Source organism: Peromyscus leucopus, chromosome 12 (assembly GCF_004664715.2).
Source record: "Peromyscus leucopus breed LL Stock chromosome 12, UCI_PerLeu_2.1, whole genome shotgun sequence".
In the NCBI taxonomy this organism is placed as follows: domain Eukaryota; kingdom Metazoa; phylum Chordata; class Mammalia; order Rodentia; family Cricetidae; genus Peromyscus; species Peromyscus leucopus.
This window is the reverse complement of record NC_051073.1, coordinates 7,286,686-7,314,105: the sequence shown is the minus strand read 5'-3', so window position 1 is coordinate 7,314,105 and position 27,420 is coordinate 7,286,686. Positions and strand designations below refer to the sequence as shown.

General features: G+C 48.8%; 2 protein-coding genes, 1 long non-coding RNA gene and 1 other non-coding gene across 4 annotated transcripts in view; 2 read left to right on the top strand and 2 right to left on the bottom strand.

Annotated features, from left to right (window-relative positions):
- Ifnar2 (interferon alpha and beta receptor subunit 2) overlaps nt 1-1,671 on the top strand; it is a 31,992-nt gene extending 30,321 nt beyond the window's left edge. Inside the window, 1 exon segment of the mRNA XM_037210024.1 lies at nt 2-1,671. Within this exon segment, the coding sequence (XP_037065919.1) occupies nt 2-123 (122 nt within the window). The 3' untranslated portion in view covers nt 124-1,671.
- Nucleotides 1,672-2,487: 816 nt separating this feature from the next.
- On the top strand, nt 2,488-22,386 carry Il10rb (interleukin 10 receptor subunit beta). The gene is made up of 7 exons (XM_028877112.2): nt 2,488-2,559; nt 3,826-3,949; nt 7,111-7,268; nt 9,842-10,008; nt 14,274-14,421; nt 18,344-18,501; nt 21,430-22,386. The coding sequence occupies exons 1-7, from the start codon at nt 2,502-2,504 to the stop codon at nt 21,673-21,675; spliced, it is 1,059 nt and encodes a 352-aa protein (XP_028732945.1). The 5' UTR covers nt 2,488-2,501; the 3' UTR covers nt 21,676-22,386.
- On the bottom strand, nt 4,738-26,175 carry LOC119088780. Its single transcript, XR_005092507.1, has 3 exons — nt 25,982-26,175; nt 7,119-7,256; nt 4,738-5,310 (listed from the first exon to the last, which is right to left on the bottom strand). It is a non-coding gene; the product is annotated as an uncharacterized LOC119088780 (long non-coding RNA).
- On the bottom strand, nt 13,889-14,021 carry LOC114698458. The gene has a single exon (XR_003735349.1). It is a non-coding gene; the product is annotated as a small nucleolar RNA SNORA70 (small nucleolar RNA).
- Nucleotides 26,176-27,420: the final 1,245 nt, after the last annotated feature.

Here is a 27,420-nt window from a genome sequence, read left to right as displayed (position 1 = left end):
GGGACACAACTGGCCCATCCCGGCTTCTCTTCCCAGAGTCTGTGGACTGAGGACGAGTCATCTGAAAAAACAGACACGTCAGACTCTGATGCTGACGCAGGGGATGGCTACATTATGAGATGACTCCAGAAGCCATTCATTGGCTCGAACTGAGCACCTACAGGGTTCTCTCTTCACAGCCTGACTCGATACCTGGTGGCCTGCAGGTGTCTGTGAGGGACGGACCAGGGAACTGTAGCGCCCTCACGGTTCTTGCTGACGGCCTTCTCTCTGCACATTCCCAGTTTGGGAAATCCATTTTGTTTACGTGGGTTATGAGCATGCGCCGCTCATCCCCTTTCCACTAATGCACTAAGGGTGTTATGTTTCCCAGGGAACAGTGTTCAGCGAGGCTTTCAGAGGCAGCCACGTCCTCTGGTTATTTCTAGGAAATGATTAAGTGGAAGAAGAGAAAAGGACAGAAAAGCTGGTCAAGCAGTGTTTAGAAAGGCTCAGGGAATGAGCCTGAAAGCAGGCAAAAGCATGCCGTACAGGGGGGGAGGAAGGGCATGCCGTACAGGGGGAGGAAGGGCATGCCGTACAGGGAGAGGAAGGAGGTGCACGCACAAATCAGGTGCCTCAGACCATTTCCTCCACTCAGAGACGTTCATTCTCACCCATCCATAAAACCCTCCACAGTAAAGTGGGGGTGGGAGAAGCCATATGAGTAATTCTAGGATCCGACAGGCGACTCAGAGAGAGAGAGGACACTGGCGTGGTGGAGGGTGATGGGGCAAAATCTCAGTGCCTGCCGTATTTTGAGGTTTTGGTTTTTGTTTTTAAAGAGCAAAAGCGAGCATTTCAAGGTCTTCAGAATAAAGAGGAGGTACGAGACTTCCAGTCCCACTTCAAGATTTTTAAAACGCTCTTTGTACAGATTTGGATCACAGTCGCTGTGAGTCTGGGAGAGGAAAGTTCTCAGGTGTCACAGAGGGGGAGCCGGATAGCTGACGGTTAACGGGTGACTTTGGGGTTCTTGTGCAGTTTTTATTTATTGATATGCGATGACCCTTCCATCTTCCACGTCTCTAGCACTGTGATTACAGGAGTGCATTGTCATAAGATTGGACCCAGGGCTTCAGGGGTGCCAGGCGAGCACTGCACCAGCCCCCCGGTATTTTCTCACCTCATTGAGCTTCAGTTGCCTGCGTTGATGAAATAAAGGGAGTGGGTCGAGTCATCTGCACCACCCTAGAGGCCTGGGACCAATGCTAGAAAGGGAGATAAAGACCCAAGTTGGAGGTGCTGAGCCCCAGAGGCACCCAGGATGGATGGAGGTATAGGACCGTCCCTTCTTGCCAGTGTCTCGCACCTTTCTTCCACTCAGAAAGGGAAAGCCACATGGGTCCTGGCTCAAAGGTTTCTGGTGGGTTCTTCATGTCACTCCTCCAGAGCAATCCAGAAGGCCTCCGAGGAAGAGACCTAATAAAACCCCACAGGAAAGAGACCCTACACAAACCATCTCTCTGCCCTCTGAATACATCGATCATCTCTATCCAGGCTCATTCACTGTTTCTTTTAAGTTTTGCATAATTGCTAGAAAATAGTTTTTAACGCTTGCAATTATTTTTTTTTTAATTTTGTATGTTTGAAGGTTGTCAGAGGATAATACAAAAATACTTTTTCATACAAGCCTGTGGTCTTTTGAGTCATTTCTCAATAGAATGTTTCTCACTAGAATGTATTTCTTTAGCATATTTGTGGTTCTGCTGGCATTTCAAGACTGTACTTACCTTCTTTGTCTAAATCTGCAGTGGCCTGCTGGGTTTCCCCGTCTCCCCCACTCACGTGGCGTATTTTATTTTAGACCTGTAGTCAGCCGGACTACTATGGATTTTCCCACCTCACCACCTGGTCCGTTTAAGAAGAGGAAATTAAAGCTTTATCAGCAGTCTTGAGCAAGAAGCAAGTTACCTCGAAGTGAACAAATCGGCCTTGTGCCATAGCCTTGGGGTGGGGAGGGGCACTAAAATTTTCGAAACTATGCTGAGGGGTGCTCTGAGTCACCTTTTCTTTGGGGAACAGGACTTTGCAGAAGTAATGCTTCAGTGGAGGAAAAACAGAGAGCACTAAGCGATACTGAGAAAAGGAACTGCCCAGCGCCGGGGAAGCTGAGGCAGAGGAGGATCGCTTCGAATTCCGGGCCAGTCTGGGCTCCATAGAAAGACACTGTCTCAACATCCACCGCCCCTAGGAAAAGAGAAAGAAACTCAGAGAAAGAGAGAAGCAGGATGAAGGCGGCGGGGGCGGGGGGGGGCGGTGTTAAGGGGACGACACTGTGACCCAGGACTGGCTTTTCAGTGCATTTAGCTGGAGGCCGCCCTCGCAGCCCCGGTCCCCGCGGGCTGCGGGCGGAGGGAGCCGGAGGGAGCCGGAGGGGAGTGGCCTGCGGCCCGACGGAGGTTCCCGGAAGGGCGCCGGCGGCTGCGGGGCCGCGGCGGGCGGGCGGCGGGCGCGGGGCCATGGCCTGGGCGCGGAGCGTGGCGACGGGCTGGCTGGGCGGCTTCCTGCTGCTGCCAGGTGAGCTCGGCGGCGGGCCGGGGCCCGGGGCGGGCGGCCTTCCAGGCCTGGGAACTCGGAGGCGGGGCGTCCCCAAGTCTCGGTCCCCGGGGGGTACCCCTCAAGGGACCGTGTGCGGAGGCGAGCACCGGACCGGGAACCTGTCGCCACGGTGGGTGGGCTGCTCACAGGCGGCCTGGATCCTGGCGGACGGACCACCACCCTCCCACCCCCAGCCCGCAGCGGGGTTACAGGTTGTCTAGACGGTACACTGAAGCGGGGTGCGGGGACAGCTGCGGATAGACACCCCCCCCCCAGGAGTTCTAACAGAAGCCAGCTTTTCTGAAAGACCCGGGCACCCCGCGGTGGCTGTCCCGACCCTCGGGGACACGCGCCGAGTCCTCCCCAGCCGCAGATCCCTTCCTCTGCCCGCTCCTCTGTAGGGCCGGCTCCCCTCCCTTCCCCACGCCTTCCTCTTCACACGTCCACACCCTGAAATCTGAATTGGGCTCCTCGGCGCCCCAAATAGCTTCGGGAGACTCTCAGCAGCAGCGGGGACTCTCGGTATCATGTGCCCCCTGTGCTGCGCTCACGGGATTCCCCATCTCTCAGATGAGTTCTGCTTGAGATCCTTTCCTCTCTCCGTCCTTATCATGGGACTTTGAGAGAGTCCCAGGCAGCCTGGTGTTGAATAATTACTGCCACACTTCGTCTCTGTTGGCTCCAGGATAAGTGGTTTAAAATTTTCTACATAAAAACTTAAAAAAAAAAAATATTTCTGTCCATAGCCCAAGGCTGCCATCTTTGCAACCTCAGACCCACTCCCTGATAACCCTTCTTGAGTCTCCATGGAAGATCCAGTCAGGTGCGGCTGATTTGAGACTCCTGGGTTCCCAGCCCCCACCCCACCCCCCACCCCAGCTCCAACCAGGGCTCCCTGGCCTTCAGCCAGAAGTGGTCCTTAACCTTGACCGGTCTCCATCAGGTCTCTATCGAGTGTAGAATTTATAAAAATTGGTCTGAAATCCCCCTGACCCCTATATCCATCTCTACCGCTCAAATTCCAGTCACCTTCATCTGTCCCCAACTATTGTCCACCCCCAAATTTCTTTTCATTGTTTCTTCAAACAAAACCTAGCCTCCTCAACGTAGCTAATACCCCACCCCCAACACACAACGTTTGAAGATGTGGATCCCGGAGACCCATATTGAATGTAATCGTTTTTCTTGGTCTTCTTTTTGGGGAAAACATTTCAGTCTTTCCCCCTGCCCCTTATTTTTTTTCAGCTCTAGGAATGATTCCACCTCCTAAGAATGTTAAGATGAACTCGGTTAATTTCAAGAACATTCTACAGTGGGAGTCACCTGCTTTCCCCAAAGAGAATCTGACGTTCACAGCCCAGTACGAAAGGTAGGTCTGATGGTTGTTTGCAGGAAGGTGCCAGAGAATGGTGGCCCTGGGCTGGACCTCAGGCGGGACAGAGTCTGACTGTGTCCACCTGTGGGACTGTGACAGGTGGCTCCCGGGGAGCCATCCTGCTCTCCCTCTCCTTTCTCTAAAGGAAAATAATGTAGTGGGCACTCTCTCCAGCTCCCTCCAGGGCCTCCCTCTGTCTCCAGGCCCTGCTCTGCTTGCCTGGAGTCCAGGGTAGTGTAGACGTCACTATGTAGCCCAGGCTGTCCGCAAACTGATGTATCTGAAGAGGAAAACAAATGGTGTTGTTACAGTTACTCAGCCAGCACTGTGAAAAGTCAACAGTGTACAAGTGGATGCTGCGTGAACATCCCAGGTGTGCAGAAGAGCCAGGGAGACGCTTGCTCCCTACCACCACCCTCCTCCTAGAACATTCTAGCATCAGCCTCCACCACTGCAGGGGCCTCTGCCTGCCTGTCTGCAAGTCCCTGCACCTGGTGAAGGAAGTGCAGGCCAGCCTTCCCCGACAGCCTGTCATCATTGGCCACAGGCTGGATGGCGGGCCACCAATGGCCGCAGGAGGCCCAAGGCCGTCAGCCAACACCTGTGACTCAGAATCGGAGACAGACAGACAGACAGGCCCTTCAGCCAGACAGGAGAGCATTCCCTTCCAGATCTCGGTGGCCCCGCCCTCTTTTCCATGCAGCTGACATTTTACACACACACACACACACTCAAGGGTGACAAAGTTCAAGAAGGAATAGAAAGTAGAATAAAGCTGGGTATTTAATGTTTTTTCTTAGTTTGAGATAATTTCATACAAACCGAACATTTCAACGTTTTAAGAATAGTAATAAAAGCTAGAGCATCTACATTGAGATTTGCCAGTTTTTAGTATTAACTCTCTTTTTTCCTCCCTGGACTCTCTGCCTTGCTGTATTAATTTCTTCTCTCATTGCTATGACAACATCTGACAAAGCGACGTGAGGAAGGAAAGGTTTTGGGGGGAGGCTTGGTTTGAGGGTACAGCCCATCACTGTGGGGAGCCTGTCATACGCAGGCATCCAGTCAGGAAGCAGAGAGGAAGCTGCTTCTTGGCTCGCTCCCTCCTTTTTAAAGTCAGTCTGAGGCCTCAGTTCCTAAGAAAGTGCCGCTCACATCCAGGCATCCAGGATATGTCAAACCTTCCTGGACACACTCTGGCAGGCAGACTGGGAGGGTGTTTACATCAGGGCGCTCTTTTACACCTCAATTCATCTATCTGTAGTCCAGAGTCCGGTGGGTGACAAAGGGTCGTTCTGCAGCATCTCTAGTGAGGCAGATTTTGACGTTTCGTCTCCAAGTTTTCTCCACTTGGTCTGGAAAGACATAGCAATTTCACTGTGGAAAATCAACTTCTTTCTTATACCAGTTGGAGTTGTTGCCGCTGTAATGATTACCTGAGGCCGGGCCACAGGTATCTAGCTATTGACGGCCTTGATGGCCGAGTCACAAAACAGTGCCAGGAGGGTGTCACAGGTGAGTGACAGAAAGCACGCATGTATATGCTGGTACTGCTTTTTTTTTTTTTTTAAATAAAGCCACCAGCATTTAATCATATTATGTATTTACCAGCAAAAGTACTCATCAGTGAAAAACAGGAAAGAGGAGTTGCTATGAAATGGCTTTTGAAATACATGTGTCAGCCACCTGATGTATTAAGTGAATGGAGTGGCGGAGTAAGAGAAAACCCCTTCATGAAATGACCCCTGGACTTGGCAATAGTAGAATGCAAGGTTGCCAGCCACGAAGAGCTGGTGGTTGGCAAACTGCTTGTGTATGTTAACTGGGAAAGGCAGGTTGCAGAACACTGTGATCTCAGTCGTCCCTACCTACTTTTTACAAAGCTCTGGGCATCAATCACAACACAGTGAGCCGCGATGTGGTCCCTAGAACCCTAACGTCAGCAGAACTGAATGTATGGAGGGCGCTTGCTGATCTTGCAGAGGACCAGAGTTCAGTTCCCCCTTGCCTGTGTGGGGTAGCTCCCGGGCACCCCACTCTAGCTCCAGGGGATTCAATGTCCTTTTCTGGCCTCCAAGAGTATATGCACACACGCACACACCTAACTAAAAATGGAAGTGAGCCAAACGCTCACACACATGTGTTCTCTGCTCACTTCTAACCGTGTGCTTCGGGCTCCGGATGCCTTGACCGCCTTGCTGTGATGGACTGAATTCTGGATCTGTGAGCTAAGATAAACTTCCTGCTTTAAATTGATGTTGTCAGAATATCTTATCATAGCAACAGGAAGAGAAATCAAAACAGACAGTAAGAGTGGCCCAATTGGCTCTCACACCTAGACAGGAAGGTGTGTGGGAACCAGTCAGGCAGCTAGGCACAGCCAGGAAGGGAGCTCATGTTGTCCTAGGTGGGGGGCAGTGAAATTACCCCTCCTCAGGCTGAGTGGCACTTGCCACGTCTGCCACCTTCCCGCTGTGGCTGCTGTTGTTTCTATGTTCTGAGGATGGAAGGGTTGTTTTATAATCTTTTCAGAAGCATCGCCGTGTGAGTCACTCTTGGGACATTATTCAAAGTTATCTGATTATTTCCTAGTTAGCCTGCGTGTGTCAGCCTCTCACAAATCATAGCCCAATGCTTTCAGAAACGCACAATCCAGGAAGGAAGCTTCCTCGGTCAAGTGTGTTGAATACTCAACCTGGGGAGTGGAGCCATAAATGCTTATTTGGAAGCCGAAACCTCTCCTGCCAAGATACCAATTTTTGTTCAACTCAATTTTCCCGCAAATGTCTTGGCTATCGGACTGTGTTTAAATGCCTTGTGATTCTTCAGGGATCGTTGAGATCTCGGGAAACACACAGCTAGAAAAGCATTAATTTCCTTGGGCATATCATTTATCCAAGTTAGTGATTAAGAAGTTTCCAGGCATGGTGGTGCACGCCTGAAACCCTGGTATTTGGGGTGTTGAGGCAGGAGGATTGTAAGTTAGAGAGGCCAGCCTGGGCAACAGAAGGAGAGTCTCTAAAAACACGAAGCAAAACCCAACAAAGACTTCTTTTGCCTTCATCATCCTACATTTGACTTCGGTATCACAGGGAATAACACAACCGTCAGCTCAGAGACTAAACTCTCCTGCATCTCTCTCTCTGGTTCTATAGTTACTTACATTTCCAAGATCACTGTAAGAACACTGCCTCTACCCAGTGTGACTTCTCAAATCTTTCTAAGTACGGCGACCACACCGTGAGAGTCAGGGCTGAGTTTGCAGAGGAACATTCGGAGTGGGTGAGCGTCACCTTCTGCCCTGTGGAAGACAGTAAGCCATTTATTTTTTCACTTTGTTATATGCAGCCATCTTGCCTGGCTTGTGTCCACATTGGTGATCTGTCCGTAGGAACCGTTAGCATGCCTACCTATGAATGTCCTAGGCCCAGGAAAATTAACACAGCACAGAAGCTGGGACCTCAAAGAAATTCATAGATGAAGCAGGAAAAAGTATACATATCATCAATAAAATAAATGAATATAAACTTGTTGGCTTCACTACCTCACAGATAAGAAGGAGTAAGGGCCAGCCCTGCTATTGAGAGGAAATAGGAAGCTGTGACAGTTTTCTGGATGGAAGTCAATGTGGAATTATGAGTTAAACTAAGAACTACCGGCCTAGAGAGGTGACTCGGTGGCTAAGAGCACTGGCTGCTCTTTCAGAGAGCTCAGGTTCAATTCCCAACACCCACATGTCAGCTCAGAACAGTGTGAAATTCCAGTCCCATGGGATCCAACAGCAGTTCTTGCCTCCTGGGCACCTGGTCCACAGAGCATACGTACAGGCTAAACACTGTACACACAAAATTAAAATCAAATTTAAAAAATCATCTTTAAAGTGTGGCAGAAGACAAGAGGATAGAGGTAGCTGTGGAGCGAGAAGGGCCCACCTCAGAGAGAGCTCTTGCCTGGAGAAGGGTGCAAGATGGCGGAGCTGGCTGCTAAGCCTCAGGAAGAATATGCCCCGTTGGAAGTGGAGGGCTGTGGGGATGAACATGTTTAGAGTATCGGGAACTGAAAATGAATTAAATCACCAGACAGCAACCAGGAGAATAGAGCAGATCAGAGGTCACGAGAAGGTCAGGAACAAGGCTCACATGAGGCCCTCACCGGCTCATCAGAGGGAAGAACCCTGTCTGTACGGTTGTCCGTAAGCAGGTCTTTACAAGTGGGCTCCACAGCTTCCACAGTTAGACCCTCCCTCAGACAGAAAGAGACTGAAGTCCAGTCTCTTCCCAGTTCTATCCAAGCACAAAACTCATATTTCTGCAGCCGGAAATGCTCAGAGTTCATTTTCTTTTCTAAGTGTTCCTTTCTGAAAACAAAGAAAGGAGACGAACATAAAGGGTAGAGTCCATTGGTCATCAGGCCCCAAAGCTAAACTCTCTCCACTGCTGTTAGGTTCCTGCCAACCCATCAAAAGCTGAAGATGTCGTAAATCAAACATGCATTTGACAGGCCTCACCTACTACACCCTAGCTCGGCAACACGGCCCGCAGTGGAGGGCTGCTTCTCCCTCCTGATGCCAGGACTGACAGGGTGGCTCGCAGCCCTCGGCCTGCATTGTAAAGGGAATGGAACCACAGGTCCTTAGCTTGAGGGCTGCTACGATTCGGAGGTTGGAGCGCCACCTCTTTTTTATATCAGTCCCTTTCAAACCAGAAGCCAAGCCAATGTACGCTGGGGACCATTTGATACACAGGCTTCTGTGCCGATGGTTTTTAGTTGGGACTGGCTGGTTCTAAATCCTACACTAAGTCGCCTCGAGGTCAGTCCCCGGTAGACACAGGTCAAGGAGCGTGACCCAAGGTCGCGCATGTAAAAGTGAGAGAGCAGAGACGCTGACACAGGTCCCAAAAAAGTGGTCAGAGAGAGGAGCACGGGACATAACTCAGTGCTCTCCCGGAGTCTTCGGTTATTCCTTCTGTGGTTATTTTTGCGCACCTACTGTGTGCTAGGCATGTTCTCAGCATTAAAGCTACATCAACAAACAAGGACAAAGCTTTGTCCTCGTGCAGTATAATAGATGATAGGAAGACTGACGTGTAGATATTTCGTGACACAGAGTGACTATGGCCCTCAAAGTGGAAAGTCTCAGGAAGAGAGGGATGCCACGCTTGTCCATGGGGCCTCAATATTCAGGCTCCCTGAGGAGAGAAGTTTGGATGGCAATCTAGATGGAGTGAAGAGCCTGGCTACATGAATAGTTTGTCAAAGAAAAGCTGTAGATAGATAAATAGAGAGATAGATAGATAGATAGATAGTTATAGTTATAGATGATAAATATTATGAGTAATCTCTACAGGTAATGGAAACCTCATTTGTAGCCTTAAGACCAGAAAACAAAAGAAAATGCAAGCCAGTAGAAGGTAGAAAACAAAGAGAAAGAGAAGAAGCTAATAAAAGTAAAAGTTTTTAAATAGGCTTTTTGTCGTGTGGTGGTACAAGCCCTGTAACAGAACCCACTGGCTTAGGCAGAAGGAGCACACGTTTGAGCTAACGTGAGCTATGTACAGGGGCCCACCCCACCCCCAAGCCGTTTCTACAAACAATACAAACAATATGGTTGAAAAATCCTAAATATATTAGGTATCACTGTGAACATAAATGGTTAAATTTGATTAATAAAGACAAAAGTTATTGGATCTTTTTAAATAGGCAAAAAAAAAAAAATCCATCCATCTTCCTTATCAACATCATTCAGTGTTGTAACAGTGGTCTGTAAGGGATCAGCGTTATCCTCTAATAGATTGTTGCACATATATATGAAGAATTCGTGTTCGAGTGACGTGTTTAAAATGTGATTTTTTTTTAATTGTCATTTTATTGTGTTCTTACACTTAGCCATTATCGGACCTCCTGAGATGCAGATAGAATCTCTTGCTGATTCTTTGCATATGCGTTTCTTGGCCCCCAAAATTGAGAATGAACCTGAGACATGGACCATGAACAACCTTTATAGCTCATGGGCTTATAGGGTTCAATACTGGAAAAATGGGACTAATGAGAAGGTAAGCTTGGCTGTCACGGGCATTCCAGATGTAGGTATCCACATTCCACTCAGTTTGGTAGGCCATGATAATAGAGAGGGAAGGCCATCGGGGGCTGGGGTGATGCCTCAGTGGGTAGTGTGCTCGCTGTGTAGACATGAGCACCAGAATTTGGATCCCCAGTGCCCACGTGAAAAGCCAGGCATGACAGTGCACAGCTGTGATCACACTGTTGAGAGACATAGACAGGAAATCCTGGGAACTCACTGGCCTGCTGCTTTAGTCCATCGGTGAACTCCAGATTTAAGGGAGAGATCCTGTCTCAAAAATAAGGTGGGCAGTGACAGAGGAAGACGCCTGATGCCAACCTCTGGCTTCCATACACACACACACACACACACACATACTGGTGTGTGCACACATCTATGCACGCACACAGACACGTGACCAGGTAGAGTCTTGCAAAGTGGCAGCACCTAGTAGTGTCCAAAGAGTCTAATGCGTGGTCCTCGACAAGCTCCAAGCTTCTGGACTCTGTCAAGGAGCACACGTGGGCCAGACTCTCGGGATGACATCCACACGACAGACTTCCCTTCCCTTCCCTGGACAGGAAGTTGCAGGAGAAACAGGGTATAGTCAGCATTTGCCTGGGGGAAGTTGGAGTCGGCTACCATGTGATCAACTAAATGACCAGCTTCCCACCCCCCAACTCCCCACATACCACAAACCAGTCACTTCATGGTTAGAACACCTCACACCTCCCAACACGTTTAAGAAGAGTGTCATTTTTTAACCCTTCCTATCCAGTGTTTCCCCACTTGCTCTCCTCTTTAGGGAGCATTCTTTTAAAAGGAATAGTATTATATGTATTCCTTCGTGCTGAAGGGCATGCCCGAGTCCTGGAGATCAAGTCATCAGGCCTTCACGGGCTGAGTCATTTCACCAGCTCAGGCGACAGTTCTTTCCAAATAGAGGCTGAAGCCCAGAAGTCTGGTTGGAACATTGCCTCTGCCACCATGTTGCCCTGGTCACACTCGTGACCTCAGCTTCCCCAGTTCTAAGAATGGACATGGTAACCCACTTCACTCACAAAGCAGGAAGAAAAGCCCTCTTCCTAGAGCTGTGGGATTTGCTGACAAGAGCCCAGCTTTCCCCATTGTCTGCCACAGGAGGAGGCTCTCTTCTCTTCATGTAGACACATTTGTTCATTGCTGGTCAAACTCAGTGCTTCTGAGCTAAATACCATTTGCGGTCCTAAACAGACATATGTGCTGTACAAATTAATTACATTAAATGTTCATCAGTTTCTTCCCAAGAGTCTGAGAGTCTTAGGATGATAGAATTAAACACACACACACACACACACACACACACACACACACACACACGAGCCAAACATAAATCTCAAGTTAATTTTTTCACCCAAAATATCTTCCATGGACTAGAGCTGTGCTGTAGTTGGTCTGTTCCTGCTGAATGAAGCTGTGTTGTGGTCTATTCCTGCTGCTATAATAAAGTGGGTAGTTTATGAATGATAGTTCTAGAAGCAGAGGAGTCCAAGGTCAAAACACAGTGGCTGACCTTGTTCACTTTGACACAGTCTAGCTCACTTTGTTCCCAAAGGAATACTTGATGCTGCGTCCTTTGATGACTAAGGTGGAGGACAGAGCAGTGAACATCTCCTTGGCACCTCTTTCGTAAGATCGTTAATGGTATTCACAGGGGCTCCTGCGCGAGCGTGTGGCATGAAGAGGTCAGAGGACACTGTGTAGGAGTTGATTCTCTCCTTACACTATGTAGGTCCCAGGGTGAAGTCAGGTCATTAGGCTTGGTGGCAGATACCTTTACCCAATAAGCCATCCCAACAGCCTGGCCTTCCCTTTTAATATCACCACATTGGTGTTTCCGTTTCATGATAAGATGCATGTATTTAAACCACAGCATGTGGGACACCTGCCTTTGCAAGAGATGATTTTGCTCACAGTCAAGACTCCAGGAAGTGCATGCCTCCAAATATCTAGAGTCATAATCACTCATCAATGTAATATCTCTGCTAAGCCCTGCAACCCAAAAAGAAGACCCATTCACTGCACTCCAGGGATCACTGGTATCCTCTAATTAAGGACCCGGTCCCGTACTCACCATGGCTGAGTGCCTCCCTCACCAAGCATGACATGCAAAGCCCTCTTTTTGCTTCTTATGGAGAATATGCCCACAGAACTGGCATCTGGCTGCAAGTCCGTCCTCTAGCTACACTTTGTGCTGTGAATGCTGCAAAGTCCGGTGCTCCCTCCTTGTGCTCCACCATTGTATAACATTCCCTTTTAAAGTGCCAGCCTCCCTCGGATGCTGCCAGATCAGCTCCCTAGACTAAATAGCATGAAGAGCTTTTGGAAGTTCCATCATCTTGATGGGAAAAGGAGGATGTAACCAGAACAGCCCAGAAATAAAAGGATAAGAGAAAGCCCCAAAGGAAATTGACCCTTCACCTACCGATGCCTGTGCTTCAAAAATCACGTGACCAGGTTTCGAGGCATTGAACTACTAGAAGGAAAATCTAGCATGTGTTATGTTTTCTTTTGAGTCTTCCGTTAGTGGTGGTGGGGGTGCTTTGTCTATTGTGGGGAGCTGTGACCGTCTTTTCTTGGATTCAATAACTGCAATCCAGTTCCCGCAATCAATACTAACAAGCCGGCAACAGCCCCACCCCCATGGGGAAAGATCCAGTTATGAAAAAGAAGGAAGGCTCTATCCTCCCTTAGTATGCTCTTTTATTTCCCCTTGATGTTGCTGAGGAACTACTTTGGTTTCTCAAACTCAGAAGCATATCATTACTTGTGATGTTCTTATATTTGAATTCAAATGGCATTAGTCAAAGACTCCAGGAAGAATGCAGCAGTATTCTGAAGAGGACAAGAGCCTGGGAGTCAGAGCCGACCCAGGCACATATGTGGGGAACCCAAACAGCAAGGATCACAAACATGCTATGAACCTGGGGGCAGGGTGGGATGCACGTTGAGTCTCACCATGCATGGCTTCTCTTAGCTAAGTTAGTAGCTTCAATCACAGAAATGTATTGTCTAACATTTCTGGAGTCTGAGAGTTGAAGATCAACATGTCTCCAGGACCACTCTCCTGAAGATGTGGGGTTCTCTCCATACCTCTCCCCAACTCCTGCAGGCTTGCTGGCAATCATTTGGTTCTCTATGGCTTCAAAGAGCATTTTCAGCTCTTGGCCATTTCTTTACATGGCTTTATCCCTGGATGCCTATATATTTCTATTCTTTTAAAAATGCCAAATTTCTATTTTTTAAAAATATAGTTTTAAAAGGGTAATTTTAGTGTGTGTGTGTGTGTGTGTGTGTGTGTGTGTGTGTGTGTGTGTGTTGGGATTAAAGGCATACACCACCATGCCTAACAATAAATTTAAATTTTAAAAGAGTCTACATCCAAATAAGGTCACATTTACAGATACAAATACATGAAATTTTATGGGATGCAGTTCAACCCATTAAATGTGATTTATCTTTTTTTTTTTTTTAATTTTAACCGAATGTATTAATTAGTGAACAGCACTATGGAGACCCTCATGAGGGCATGGCTTGCCACTTGTCCAGAGGACCTCAATTGGGGAACATTTAACCCATAGCCATCAGGATGAGCTGCTTCTCTGCAATTTATCTGCATTCAACTTGGCAAAACCCCACTTTTTTGAGATGTGGAACTCAAACTTGGTCCTACAGAGAGTCTCAGCCACATGTGTCTTCTTCTGCAGCATATGACATGCTGGCCAGTGTGAATCCTGGCCAGTGTGCATGGGGGCATCCCAAAGGCACCTCACATACCTGTCTGGAGCCTAGAGTAGAGATAGCATGATAGCAAGGGTTTGAATCTCTACCAGGAAATTCTCCAAGGTCCCTTAGAGCGGTCTATACAAGCCGCAGGTTGCACATACTCCCAAGGAGACTGTTGTTTTGGCATCACACACTGGACCCCCATGAGGAAAGAAACCAGGTTGCCTTAATTGGCTGCAGTGTTTTTTAAGGGAAGTGTGTGATGGTTTAGATGCCACATAAGCTACAGAATTGAGGCAATGAGGTGGTTTGCTGGCCTCCCAGTCAGTCTTGTCACATTCTTTAGGATGCAGCATGTGTCAGGAGCTGGAATGAGTTCCGGGAGGGGGCTCTTTCTAATAAGTCTGAAGCCCAGTTTATAGCGCATGAGAAAGGGAAATGAATGAGAGATGATTCCCTTCACTGTCTCCCTTATATGTGTCTCCCTTATAGTTTCAAGTCACTTCTCCATATGACTCCGAGGTCTTCAGAAACCTGGAGCCGTGGACAACTTACTGCTTTCAAGTTCAAGTATTTCTTCCTGATCAGAACAGAACTGGAGAATGGAGCGAACCTGTCTGTGAGCAGACAACCAATGATGGTGAGTAGGCACATGCACAGCCTGGAACTGCCTCCTCAGGGCTACTTGGGCCCCACCCATGGGTCCTAGACACCACGGCAGTCGGCTCACACTCCACCACAGGTCACAGATCAGCCTCCCCATCATCTGCATGGTCCCCAGACCCTGATGCCTCTGCTTCGTGCTATAAACGAGATGCCCCATTATGAGGAACCTGGCTGTCTCTCGCCAGTCCGGTGGGCTGAGGTCTGACTCAATGAATCCACCTTTACTACGCTCTGTGGTCCTTTCTTCACTCTGTGGTCCTCATACAACCACCCAGCAGAGACTGCGCCCTGCCACACCTTGCCTTGCCTTGCCTTTCCCGCATCTCTGGCTTTGGGGACATATAATGACTGGGAAGGGGAACTTGGAACACATAGTGTCTCAGCTAGTGCCATTATGTATTGAAGCCCCCTGTGAAATATGGAGCCAGGGTACAGTGGCATCTAGCAGGGTGCTCTCCACACTGTTTATTAACAGAGCAATGAGGTGGGGGCGGGCGTTCAGTGATAAAGGTCTCATCTAGCATGTGTGGTCCTGGATTCTACCCCAGCACCAAAGCACACACATATGTGCTGGGCAGGGGTGGGGGGAGGAGAGGAGAGGAGGGGAGGAGAGGGGAGGGGAGGGAGAGGAGAGGACAGGAGAGGACAGGAGAGGAGAGGAGAGGAGAGGAGAGGAGAGGAGAGGAGAGGAGAGGAGAGGATTGAAACCAAACAGACGAGAGAGGAAGTCGGGGAAGAGAAGGATGTGCTGCCTATCCGGGCTGGCGCTGCCTACACACAGATACATGGTGACTGCCGCCCAGTGAGAATATACGGCCCAGCCTCTGTAGCAGCCAAAGACTTGTCAGTAATCCCACAGCATGAGAGGCGGGACACCTGTGGAGCTACTGGTGTCGTGAAATCTGATGCGAGGGTCACAATTTGATCTAACAGAAAACTGGCGTGGTGGCCCAAGCCTGTAATTCCAATGCTTAAGAAGCTGAGACATAAGGAGTCACCGTGAGGCCTGGTTGGACTGTGTAGTGAGTTGCAGGCCAACCTAGGCCACAGAATAAGTCTTTGTCTCCTGACAGGATCCAAACTTTTTTTAAAGACAAATAGGAAACCTGTTTGGCAAATATCCATTTTACAGGGTGTTTTTTGTTTGTTTGTTTGTTTGTTTGTTTTTTCTCATTTAAATGCTATAGAAGGTTTTCAGTGTGAGCATCTTAGAAAAGGAGGCTCCCAGGTTCCTTCTGTTACCCAAAGTCACTCAGCTAGTGAAGGACAAAGACAGAGCCGAGCACAGGCCCTGCATAAACCCAGATTGCATTCTTTTTAACTCACTACCTACAGACTAATTCCAAAGGTAGACTGAGGCACCCTGACCCTTAAAATAAAACTGAGAAACATGGTCTGCCAATAGTGTAGTCAGATAGATCTGCAGCCAGGGAAGAACTGACCAAGAGTGCACCTCGGTAATTTGCCCTGCAATTCACACCCTTTAGACATCAGCCCCTCCCACCCTCAACCTCTGACTCTTCCTGAGAAATAACATAAATGTCACCATCAGCCAGGCGTGTCCTTATCTAAAATACCAGGAACCCAGCTGTTACCGTCCACCACCCCACCTGAGGGAGCTTGGCAGCTCTGACTCACCGGGCTGGAAGCCTGCGTGGATGAGTGAGTAGAGCCTGAAACTTTCTCAGCAAAGTGTCTGAGATGGGATGACCTCACATTGTCCAAGTCCTCCGAGGAGCCACTCCAGCCAGCTCTCTGGACCCTCCCTTCATCAGGACAAGGTCAAGCAGGAAAGGGGCTGTGCAGTGTGAAACAAGACCCTGGCACTGGGATATAGTTCTTCCAATCTGGCAAGGTGTAAGGTGGGACGGGACAGTCAGGGGGTTGGTGTGTGTGGAAACGCAAGGGGCCAAGGGAGGGAGGGAGGGGGCAGAAGATGTGAAATTTTCCTCCCAGCCTCTCACCCATACAAATGCTCCATCCACCCATCAGTCTGTCTGTCCATCTGTCCATCCTTCTGTCCATCCATCCATTATCCATCCATCTCTTTACCCATGGACATTTCAAGAGCAGTTTGCTCAAACGCCAGCAGATGCCTAGAGTCAATGGAATACCAGGACCGTCACACTGGCCAGAGTTCTCTGGTCGTCTGTGTCTAAGTGGCACTTGGCATTCTCCCCACAGTCCCTTTCAAGTGATTTGCTCTTCCCAGGCGGGGTTTGTTCTCTCAGCTCACTAGGTACCAGATGCACATGGCCTTGTTCATGAAGATGGTGCTGGTTGGCAAGGGTCGGGTAGGGGGAAGCCAGTTGGCCAGGTCAGCTGGAGAAGGGACTGGTGTGAGGGAGGGAGCTGGCACCACAGCTGACCAGGGTGACCTCCTGGATGCTGACACATAAACCAGGCAGGACTGGTTGAAGCAGGAACGCTAGATTTTATTCAGTGACTACTAACTACAATAGGGGGAGGAGCTGAGCTTCGCCTGTGAGAGAAGTGCCCAAAAGTGAGAAAGTAGGGGGAGGAGGGAGCCAGACAAGCAGAGGAGACAAGTAAAAAAATGACTGAACTGAGTTTAGTGCCATTACCATTCGCTGCCTGGGTCTGCCAACTGGCATTTATCAAAACCTGCTGATCTTATAGAGACATCCTTCCTGTTGGCGTCACGGAAGTGGTTATCAGCCACTCAGGAAGACACTCCTGGGTCATAGCACCATGATTATGTTCCAGATAGGCAGAGAAGGTCTCAGGTAGGAAGGCCTTTCTAGAAAAGTTCACTGCAAGTAATCAGAGGCATCTGGTCACGTGCTGACAATAACACGCACGTGATGTGTAAGCTCTGGTCAGGAACTCCGGGAAGAATGGATGGCCCCAGGGACAAGGTGTGGTCACTCGGGTTTGTGTGTGTTCCTCTGTGTAAAGCCATTTTCTCCTCTCAATACCAAGCACAGGGGGCCTCTGCCTCCCTCGGGCCCTGTGTGGGGGTCAGAGCAGAATACCCAGAGCAGGTGGGCTCCTAGCCTCTCTACAAACAGGAAAGTAGACCAGGATCCTTGCTTATTGTTCTATGTGCCATCAATCAGACCAGAAACCGCACTGTGAAGAGGGTTCAGGAAAGAGGTGAAACTCACGGAAACACCAAGAACCTCCAGCCAACTGTGTAACTAGAGTTTTCCTGCCTTGCCCACAGTCAGGACAAATCTTTGTCACCTGCCAATCCCACAGCCACTCAGACCCAACTAAGTAAACACAGAGACTTATATTGCTTACAAACTGTATGGCCATGGCTGGCAGGCTTCTTGCTAACTGTTCTTATATCTTAAATTAATCCATTTCTATAAATCTATACCTTGCCACGTGGTTCGTGGCTTACCGGCATCTTCACATGCTGCTTGTCATGGCGGCAGCTGGCAGTGACTCCCTCTGCCTTCCTGTTCTTTCTTTTCTCCTCTCTGTTAGTCCCGCCTATACTTCCTGTCTAGCCACTGGCCAATCAGTGTTTTATTTATTGACCAATCAGAGTAATTTGACATACAGACCATCCCACAGCACCACTGCCATGTTTCTGGGCCATTATGACCAGATGGGCCTGTTTTGTTTGTTTGTTTGTTTGTTTGTTTGTTTGTTTTGTTTTTCTGGTTTTTCAAGACAGGGTTTCTCTGTGTAACCTTGGCTGTTCTGGAACTTGCTCTGTAGACCAGAGTGGCCTCGAACTTAGAGATCTGCCTGCTTCTGACTCCCGAATGCTGGGATTAAAGGCGTGTGCCAACACCGCCCAGCCAGATGGGCCTGTCTTGAGGGAATGTTTTGGATCACAAGGCTTGGAATGGGTGTGTAATCCCCCGTGACTCAACCTGTCCATGTGCCAAGAGTCTAACCAGCTCCTCTGTCCCCAACAGAAACGACCCCTTCCTGGATAGTGGCCATCCTCCTGGTGACCTCCGTCTTTGTGGTCTTCCTCCTCCTCCTCGGCTGCTTTGCCTTGCTGTGGTTCATTTACAAGAAGGCCAAGTACACCTTCCGCTCTAGAACATCTATTCCACAGCACCTGAAGGAGGTAGGTGGGATGGAATGAGGGACACTTCCCTAAGGTCGAGACTGTCCAATCTATGTATCGACACATGTCTCATGGCTTTACCTGTGTTCCATTACATCTTTCTCCCCACCACCCTCCCATACCCCACCCACTCCACCCTCCCACACACACCCCACCTCCCCCAATGCTCAGTGTCTCCCCTGACCTCGCCTTTCTTCTCCCTGTGTCTCTGCTTGGACTTCCCGCCTGGCTATAACCCGTCTTGCCATAGGCCAGAGCAGCTTCTTCATTAACCAATGCTAGCAACACATATTCACTGCATACAGAAAGGCCATCCCAGAGCAATTGACTGTGAAGTTTTCCCAGTTTTTTCCATCACACACTTTACAGATCCCCAGGGTCACACATGTGTGTCAGGCTCAGTTAGCATGTAGTCATTGAGTCGCATGCCAGCCTGAAGGCCTGAGGAAGTTTGCCTGCTCCACAGCCCATACTGCAGGGCCCTTTTCTGTTCTGTGTTCCTCACGATGCCAGCAACCTCTGCCTCTGGAACATGGTGTGCCATATCCCCGCTGTGGAATCCGCTGTCCGAGCACCCAGGAGTGCTTCCTTCGGTATGGGATGGACAGGCCGTCATTCGCCTTCTTGGGTGTACCTTTTCTATGGGGCTCCTCACACTTGTCTGATGTACCGGTTCTCCAGTGCTTCCTAAGAAGATCCCCCACCCAGCCCAGCTTTAACGATGCCACATGTACTGCCGGTCCTTTAATATACCGTGACAGCCTTTGTTCACACACCAGAAGTTGATGTGAATGAGTGCCGAGGAGGACACAGGGCTTATACTAGAGTGCTGCTCCCAGAAAGGGACCCAGCTCTGAGCAATTCCAGCTGCTAGAGTTCCTAGACACCGGGGACATGATGAAGGGACTGTGGGCACCACAGGACAGCACCCACCACAGCTAGGAAGCAAGACCTGGGACCATAGAGTTTCCCAGCAGAGAGAGTTCTCTGAAAGCAGTGTGGGCAAGTCTCGCAGCACCACAGTTGAGAATCTCTGGGACGAACTGGTATGAAGCTAGTGAGAGCAAGAGCAAAGAAGGGCAGACCTGGGCGCTGCGTGGAAGATGTTTCATTCCCTGAGAACCAGGAAGGAGCTAATCTTCCCCTGGTATTGTTACTGCCTGGCTTCGCCGTCACAAAGACACTGTTCAGACGGGGTGGGGGGGGGGGTGTTGAACAAAGCTAGGCAAGTGCATTCCAGGGACCAGCCGACTGGTCCTCCAAGGCCAGCAGGCCTCACAGTAGCTGTGAGGGGAGGGGGGGTGTGTGGAGAAGAGCTAGACAGCGAAGGCAAAGGAAACTGCAGAGAACTAACATCCCCCACGTCACCGCTCTCTAGTTCACCTCAGGATGCACAGTGCATGTTAACCTGGCGTGTGCACGTTCAGGGAGACGGGAACGGGGAAGCTGGATGGAGGCCTCCCAAGAGGCACTGCGGGGTCCGCAGCTGTTTCCAGACTGCAGTAGTGTTTTATGAGAAATCTAAAATAGTACCATTTCAATTCAACCGATACGCTTTAAGTTATTAAAATATTTTACATTTTTTTATACAAAATCTTCAACATCTCGTGTCTGTTTCATACTCACACACCTCGGTTCAAGCCAGGCACCTGTCAAGTGGCTAGTAACCACCTGTGGTGCTCGGCTACTGTACTGGACATTACCAGGTTAAAGGTCAAAACGGAGTGGCACCGAGGACCCTGGTGAACTTGGCCCAAGACACACGAGATACGCCGTGTGCCCATCCATGACACATTCATCCATGGCCTGTATACCTTCTACTCCCTGCCCTCACCCCCAACACCCTGCTTGCTCACAGCCTCGGGATCAGGCTCAGAGGCCACCTTGTTTTCCAGGAACAACTGTCAGAGGGTGACAAGTGAGCATCCTGTGGACACGCTGCCAGTTCTCGTCCCGCCTCTTAACTGTGCTAACACACAGGCAGCATCCCCACCTTAATCCCATCTCAGAATGGAGCTCCGTGGCGTGAGGCCGCCACCGCCACCAAGCACACCCCCAGAGCCCTCCGCACATGCGTGGCAGAAGCTCATCCTGCTAAACACGCCCGGGCGCTCCTTCCTGTCAGCCACCATTCTAACATCTGTCTCTGTAGATCCCTCTCCAGATCCCTCGCATAAGTGCAACCACACAGACTCGTTAGCTGCCTGTCTTTCTTTTTTTTTTTTTAAAAGACAGGGTCTCATGTAGCCCAGGCTGACCTCAAACTCACGATGCAGCCAGGAATGACTTTGAACTTCGGATCCCCCTGCGCCCACCTCCCAAGTGCTGGGATCATGGATGTGCACCATCCATGTCCAGTTGTCTGCTATGCTGGGCAGTCACTCTGCTAGCTGAGCCACATCTAGCCTAGGCTAGAGGACAACTTTCAGGAGTTGGTTCTCTTTTCCTGCCATGGAGTGGGGGATCACACTCAGGTCACGGGTGTGCATGGGAAGCCCCCCTTTCCTGCCGAGCGATCTCACGGCCCAGAAGCTCCTCTTTTTAAAAGCAGAATAATGGTCCACTGAAGGACCAGCGCAGCATCTGTGTGCTCATCCCTGGGGGATGCCTGCCTTTGTCCTGCTGTGGGGTAACTGTCAGCCATTAAATGGGTCTCTTCAGCTTTCATTTATTTCCCTTGAGAACATACCCGTGAGTAGAACTGCTAGGTCGTGTGATAAGGGAGCCACCACAATGTTACTGTTGCATTTTAAAGTTGCATCTTTCTAACCCTAAAGTTTTGCATAAAACCCTGCTTGTCAGCCCAGAAAAAGGAAGAAAAACGGGGTGGGATGGGGTGGGGGAGTGATTTGATTCTTAAGTAACAGCCTTTAAGAGTGGGGGCGGGGAGGATTTGGTTCTTAAGTAATGGCTTTAACTTCCCTGCAGTTTCTGGGCCACCCCCACCCCAGCACCTTTCTGCTGCTCTCCTTGCCTGTCTCTGACAAGACCGAGGTGTTCGACAAGCTGAGCATCGTCACCCAAGAGTCAAGAGGCAGCAAGCAGAATCTCAGCGACAGCTGTGCCCTGGGGACCCCGTGCGAGCCGGAACCTCAAGAGCTGGGGTCCAAGGACGAAACCCCCTCACCGGCACATTGTGACCCCTTCCTTCTCACATCTGCCTCAGAACTGTGATCAGCAGGGCCAGTGGAGAAAACTCCAACTCTAGAACTTTCTGATGCTGGACTTGTACAGACTACCGAAGAGCCAGGTCCAGTGACAAAAAAAAAACACTCCATGTGTTTGGAGTTTACAGCTTTATAAAGAGTTCAGTAGTTAGGGCTGAGAGTGTGGCTCGGCTGATAGAATGCTTACCCAACACACAGGAAGTCCCAGCTTCAATCCCCGACACCAGACAAGCCAGGAACGGCAGGGTCTGCCTGTAAGCACAACCCTTGGGAGGTGGAGGAGGAGAAGCAGGATTACAAGACCAAGCTGGACCGAGACCCTGTCTAAAAAAGAGAGAGAGACTTTCATGATTATTTTTTAATGACCACTGAATGTAACGTGAGCTCTTGGTGCTCACTAAAGTGGGACCACATTGAAACTGTGAGAAACAGAAATGAGGGACGCAAGTGGAAACTCTATCAAGTCCTAAGGATGTCTGCAGACCACCCTCGGCTCAGAAGTGGTCGGCCCCATGCTGGGCAGACATGGACGTTTTGCATTCTCAAGAATCAGAGAGATTTCCTTTCCTACCTGTATGTTTTGTATGTTGCTGGTGTTCTGTAAATAGTCTATATTTGTATATTATTTGTGTTTCCTAGCTTTCCGCTGCTGTAACAAAATATGTGACATAAACAGTCTAAAGGGCAGAAAAGTGTTTTTTTAATGTGGTGTCATAGCTTCAGAGGCTGCTGTTCATGGTCTCTGCGCCCCTTTGTTTTGGGGCTGCACTGGCACATTACATCTCGGGGGAGTGCATGCTGACACTGTTCATCTCATGGTAGCCAGGAGAAGAAAAGGTATGGGAGGGTCAGGGTCCTAGGATCCCTCTTTAAGGGCACTCTTCCAATGACCTAACTTCCTCCTCCCAGGCTCTACATCTTAAAGATTGTGCCACCTCCCAACGGTACCACAAGCTGGCCACCATTGTCCCCAGATCTCATTGTTTAGCATATGGGATTTGGGGAGACTGAAGATCTGAGCCATAGGGGAATTAATGAGACCACATCCGTGTAATTGTTAAACTGTGCATGAGTGAGGCTCCACTTTGTCCCTGTCCCAACAGCAAGCACGCATTAAGGCTGAGCTCCTGATCTTATTCAGTCGCTCTATTTGGGATGTCTCCAAAAACAGAAAAGCCCTGGGCTTTGTCCCCTCGGACATCGACTAGCCTGTGACCTCTCTGTGAGACCTGTCTGTGGGGTTGAAAAGGTATAGTGATTAAAGATAAAAATGTAAAAAGTGACTACCCCAGGGTCAGCACGTAATAGTCACTCAATAGATGGCCTCAGTTCATAACCAACTATATCATCCAGTAGGTGTGACCACCTCCATAAATATAGACCAATAACAAATGTCCCCCAGTCTGTGCTGGATTGACCAATAGAGCAGAACCATCAAGGACCCCCAAACAGGGAAAAAAAAAAAAAAACAACTTTGAATTTGTTTGAGACGGGGCTGTGGATGTAGCTCAGTGGTGGGACCCTTGTCTAGCATGAGCAAAGCCCTGACCACCACCCCGCCCCCCATATTAGTTAACTTTCTACTGCTGTGCCACAACCAAAAGCAACGTGGAAAGGAAAGAGTTTATTTGTCCTACAGATTAACTGTCCATCATTGGGGGAAGCCAGGGCAGAAACCTGAGGGCAGGAACTGAAGCCGAGACCACAGAGGAATGCTGCCTGCCGGCTTGCTCCCCCTAGCTTGCTCAGTTTGCTGTTTCATAGACACCAGCACCTCCTGCAGTGAGCTAGAACCTCCCACATCAATCAAGAAAACGCCCAATAGGTTGTCCACAGGCCAGTGTGACAATGGGTTTTCTCAATGAGGTTCTCTTTTCTCAGACGACTCTAGTTAGCATCAAGTTGACAAAAAGCTAACACACACACACACACATACACACACATACACACACATACAACACAATACACACACATACACACACATACACACACATACATACACACACACACACACACACACAACACACACACATACACACACATACACACACACATACACACACATACACACATACACATACACACACATACACACACATACACACACATACACACATACACACACACCACATACACACACACAAACACACACCACACACACACCATACAAACACACACAAACAGCATACACACCATACACACACACATACACACACAAACATACACACACACACCATACACACACATACACAAACACACCACACACACACATACACACACAACACACACACACACAACCATATACACACACACATACACACAAACACACCACACACACACCATACACACACACACAAACACACCACACACACCATACACACACACATACACACACACAACAAACACACACACACACACATATACACATACCACACACCACACACACACCATATACACACACACACACCACACACACACCATACACACACACTACACACACACACACACACACACATACACACACACATACACAAACACACCACACACCCATATACACACACCACACACCCATACACACACACACACACACACACACACACACACACAACACACACCGTTTTAAAAACAAAAATAGAAAGAGAACATGGTTTATGAACCAAACACTCCTTCACAAACCAGTCAATTCCAGTTCTTGACTGGAACAACCTCACTCTGCTGATTTGCCAGTGGACAGTCTGCCTCTTGCTCTCTCTTCCAAGAAGCCAAAGCTGTAAGGGAGTCCGCACAAAACCACAACATTCAACTCAAAGGGTATAAAAGAGTTTATTCTGGAGCTAAAATATGCATGACCAGGGCTCAGACCATAGAGTTGGGTTCCCCTCAAATATGATGTTCCAACGTAGGAGTGGTTTTGTGGAGATTTTAATGGAACAGAACAAAGAAAGTTATAAATCGAAGCACTTAGAACGTATAAGGTGGTCTCAACTGTGGGCCACAGATGCTATCTGATATTATTCCTAGCCCTTCGGTTGGTGGAGGATAGGGTTTCGTTAAGACACTGCATTCCTGATCATCGGGACTTTAGATCTACACACATGTGGACAAGGAGGCTATCCTAGGCTAAAATAGCTGGAGAGAAGTTGTAATTAGATTCTCAACCTTGAAGACACCACAGTCATTGAAGCTTTAATCGGCCTTTGTAGGGAGCTTCCTTTCAGGAACTCTCATCCACTTGGGCAAGGGTGGGGGTCAGCAGCCCTGTCCAAGCTCACCTACAGCCCTAAAGGCTGTGGATGTAACACTTGGCCAAGATCCTGACTTTGCCTGAGAGACGTTTTCGTTTTCAGAAAGGTCCAGTGGGGAGCTGGGAATGGTATTTCGTGCCTGTGATCCCAGCACTTGAGAGACAGAGACAGGAAAATTGGCAAGCCTGGGCTACATAGAGAGACTTTGCCTCAAACAAATACACAAAACGAAAGCCCCAGAAATGTCCGATGGGCATAGTGGCACATGTCTGTAACCCCAGCACTGGGAAGGTAGAAGTGAAGGTCAGGTTCAAGGCCAGCCTGGGCTACACATCAGGTGTTCAAGGCCAGCGTGGGCTACATGAGACACTGTCAAGAAGAGGACTGGGCCTCACAGGTAGTGCTGGCACCAGGTCTTAAAAGTTTGTCATTAAGGTCACGGGGGCATTATGAGAAGCGAGGCCTGTGCTGGATTATTTTTGACCAGCATAGCCAAATATTTTTCCAGCCCTTACAGAAATGAATACTTTAACAAGACATCACATCCGTGACCCTCAACGTTCTGGGGGTGGGAGTTCCCACATGATGACTCAACGCTTTTGCAAATCTCACATAGAGCTCAGGCGTAGTTTCCTCTGGCCTTAGCTTACCTGGCTGTATCTTGGCCCAGTTAATTTGTGGGGATAACTTTGGTATCACAGCACATGGGCAGTTTCCTAGCTCATGACAGGCATTTTTAGCATCAGTATCCACTTTATTAACACCCTCCAGGGTTGCAACGAACAAGAGAAGCCAAATATAGATTTAGATGCTTCAGGATTTTCAAGAGACAAAGTCTGAACCCTAGCAAATTAATAAACCGAATGTTGTGAAAGCAACCAACCCCAGCTGAACAGTCAGAAACCTACATTCTAAGGCAAACCAACAAAATGGTACCTTAAACCAAACACTTCAAAATCAAAACAATAAACAAAGCAAATGAAGAGGACTTTCAAAATAGTCAGAATAAACCAATGTAGCACAAACCAAATCTGAAGGGTGGGGAGGTAAATCTGAGAAAGAACTCACCAGCATCCGGGGGTGATGACGAAGTGCAGGATGATGTTGTGCAGGACAATGCTGGCACCCGGTCCTAATCCAGCTGATTCTGACAATGAGAAGCTGATTGTCTTTTAGGGGCCTCACATTTGGTGGCCAAAGACTGCAGGTATAAAAACACAGTTCTTACATCAAAGGAAATAAACAGATGGTTTATTCTGGAGCCAAATATGACCTGACCAATCAGAATCAGTTTTGCACCGGAACTGTGTTCCAATGTGGCAGCACCCTGATAAAGGTTGTTGTATCATGACAGTGTTGTGGAAAAATTCGAACTGGCAAGAATTCAACCACGTACTCAGAGGCAGGAAAAACTACATCATGTGTGGGCTTGAAACCAAGATGAGGCTTTGAAAGGTCCAGTGGGCCCTACAATTTCTCACAGCCTTTCAGAGGTTGGGCAATGTCATACTCGTTTGTGTGATCATCTTGGAGTGGCCTCTGAGTCCCTTAGTCACTCAAGGGAGTTTAGTTAGGTATAGCTGTAGGAGCAGAAGCTGTGGGAACAAACAGTTTTATAGGTAGATACTTTCCAGGCAGCAGTTCCAATGTACAAACATGTGGTGGACACCAATATACAGGCATTTGAAAATGACAATAAACTTTTGGCAGGTACAAGGACTTGTTCTTAGCAAACGGAAACAGGGTTTGCGGCAGGATGTCTGGACAGCTGTCTTAGTTAGGGTTTTATTGCTGTGAAGAGACACCATGACCACGGCAACTCTTACAAAGGAAAGCATTTAATTGAGGTGGCTATGATGGGAAGCAGGGCAGCATGCAGGCAGACATGGTGCTAGAGAAGGAGCTGAGAGTTCTTACATGTTGACTCACAGGCAACAGGAAGTGATCTGTCTCACTGGGCGCGTCTTGAGCATCTTCCCCAACAAGACCACACCCGCTCTAACAAGGCCACACCTCTGAATAGTGCCTCTCCCTTTGGGGGCACAATGGCTGTGACAATCTTTCCTTTGGGCAGCTCCTGGCAAGGGTCTGTGTTTCCCAGACAAAAACTCGGCTGACTTGAGTGAAGCATTCATTGGCTCACGCTGCTCCTGTGAAACCGTAGTTTTAGGCACAGGTTTTTATCAGGCTATCATGGCATACTGTATTATATGCAGATATAAGAGTAAAATATGTGTTTGCATCACCTCCTTATCAAAACCTGTTCATTATATCAAAGGCTTCAGCTTTTAAAACTTGGCCTCAGCCGGAGCTGAGCACATAGACTGTTTCTGTCCAATTGTCTGATGTGAGGGTTCAGCAGTTGAGGCCACCGGTAGCCTTACAGCCTCTATACATGAGTCAAGCCACACAATGCAAGACACAAGGTCCAAATAACAGATGGAAGAGTAATTGGAGGAGAGACCCTGCCAAGGACACAAACCATGCTGTCCTGTTTTAGCAATTGC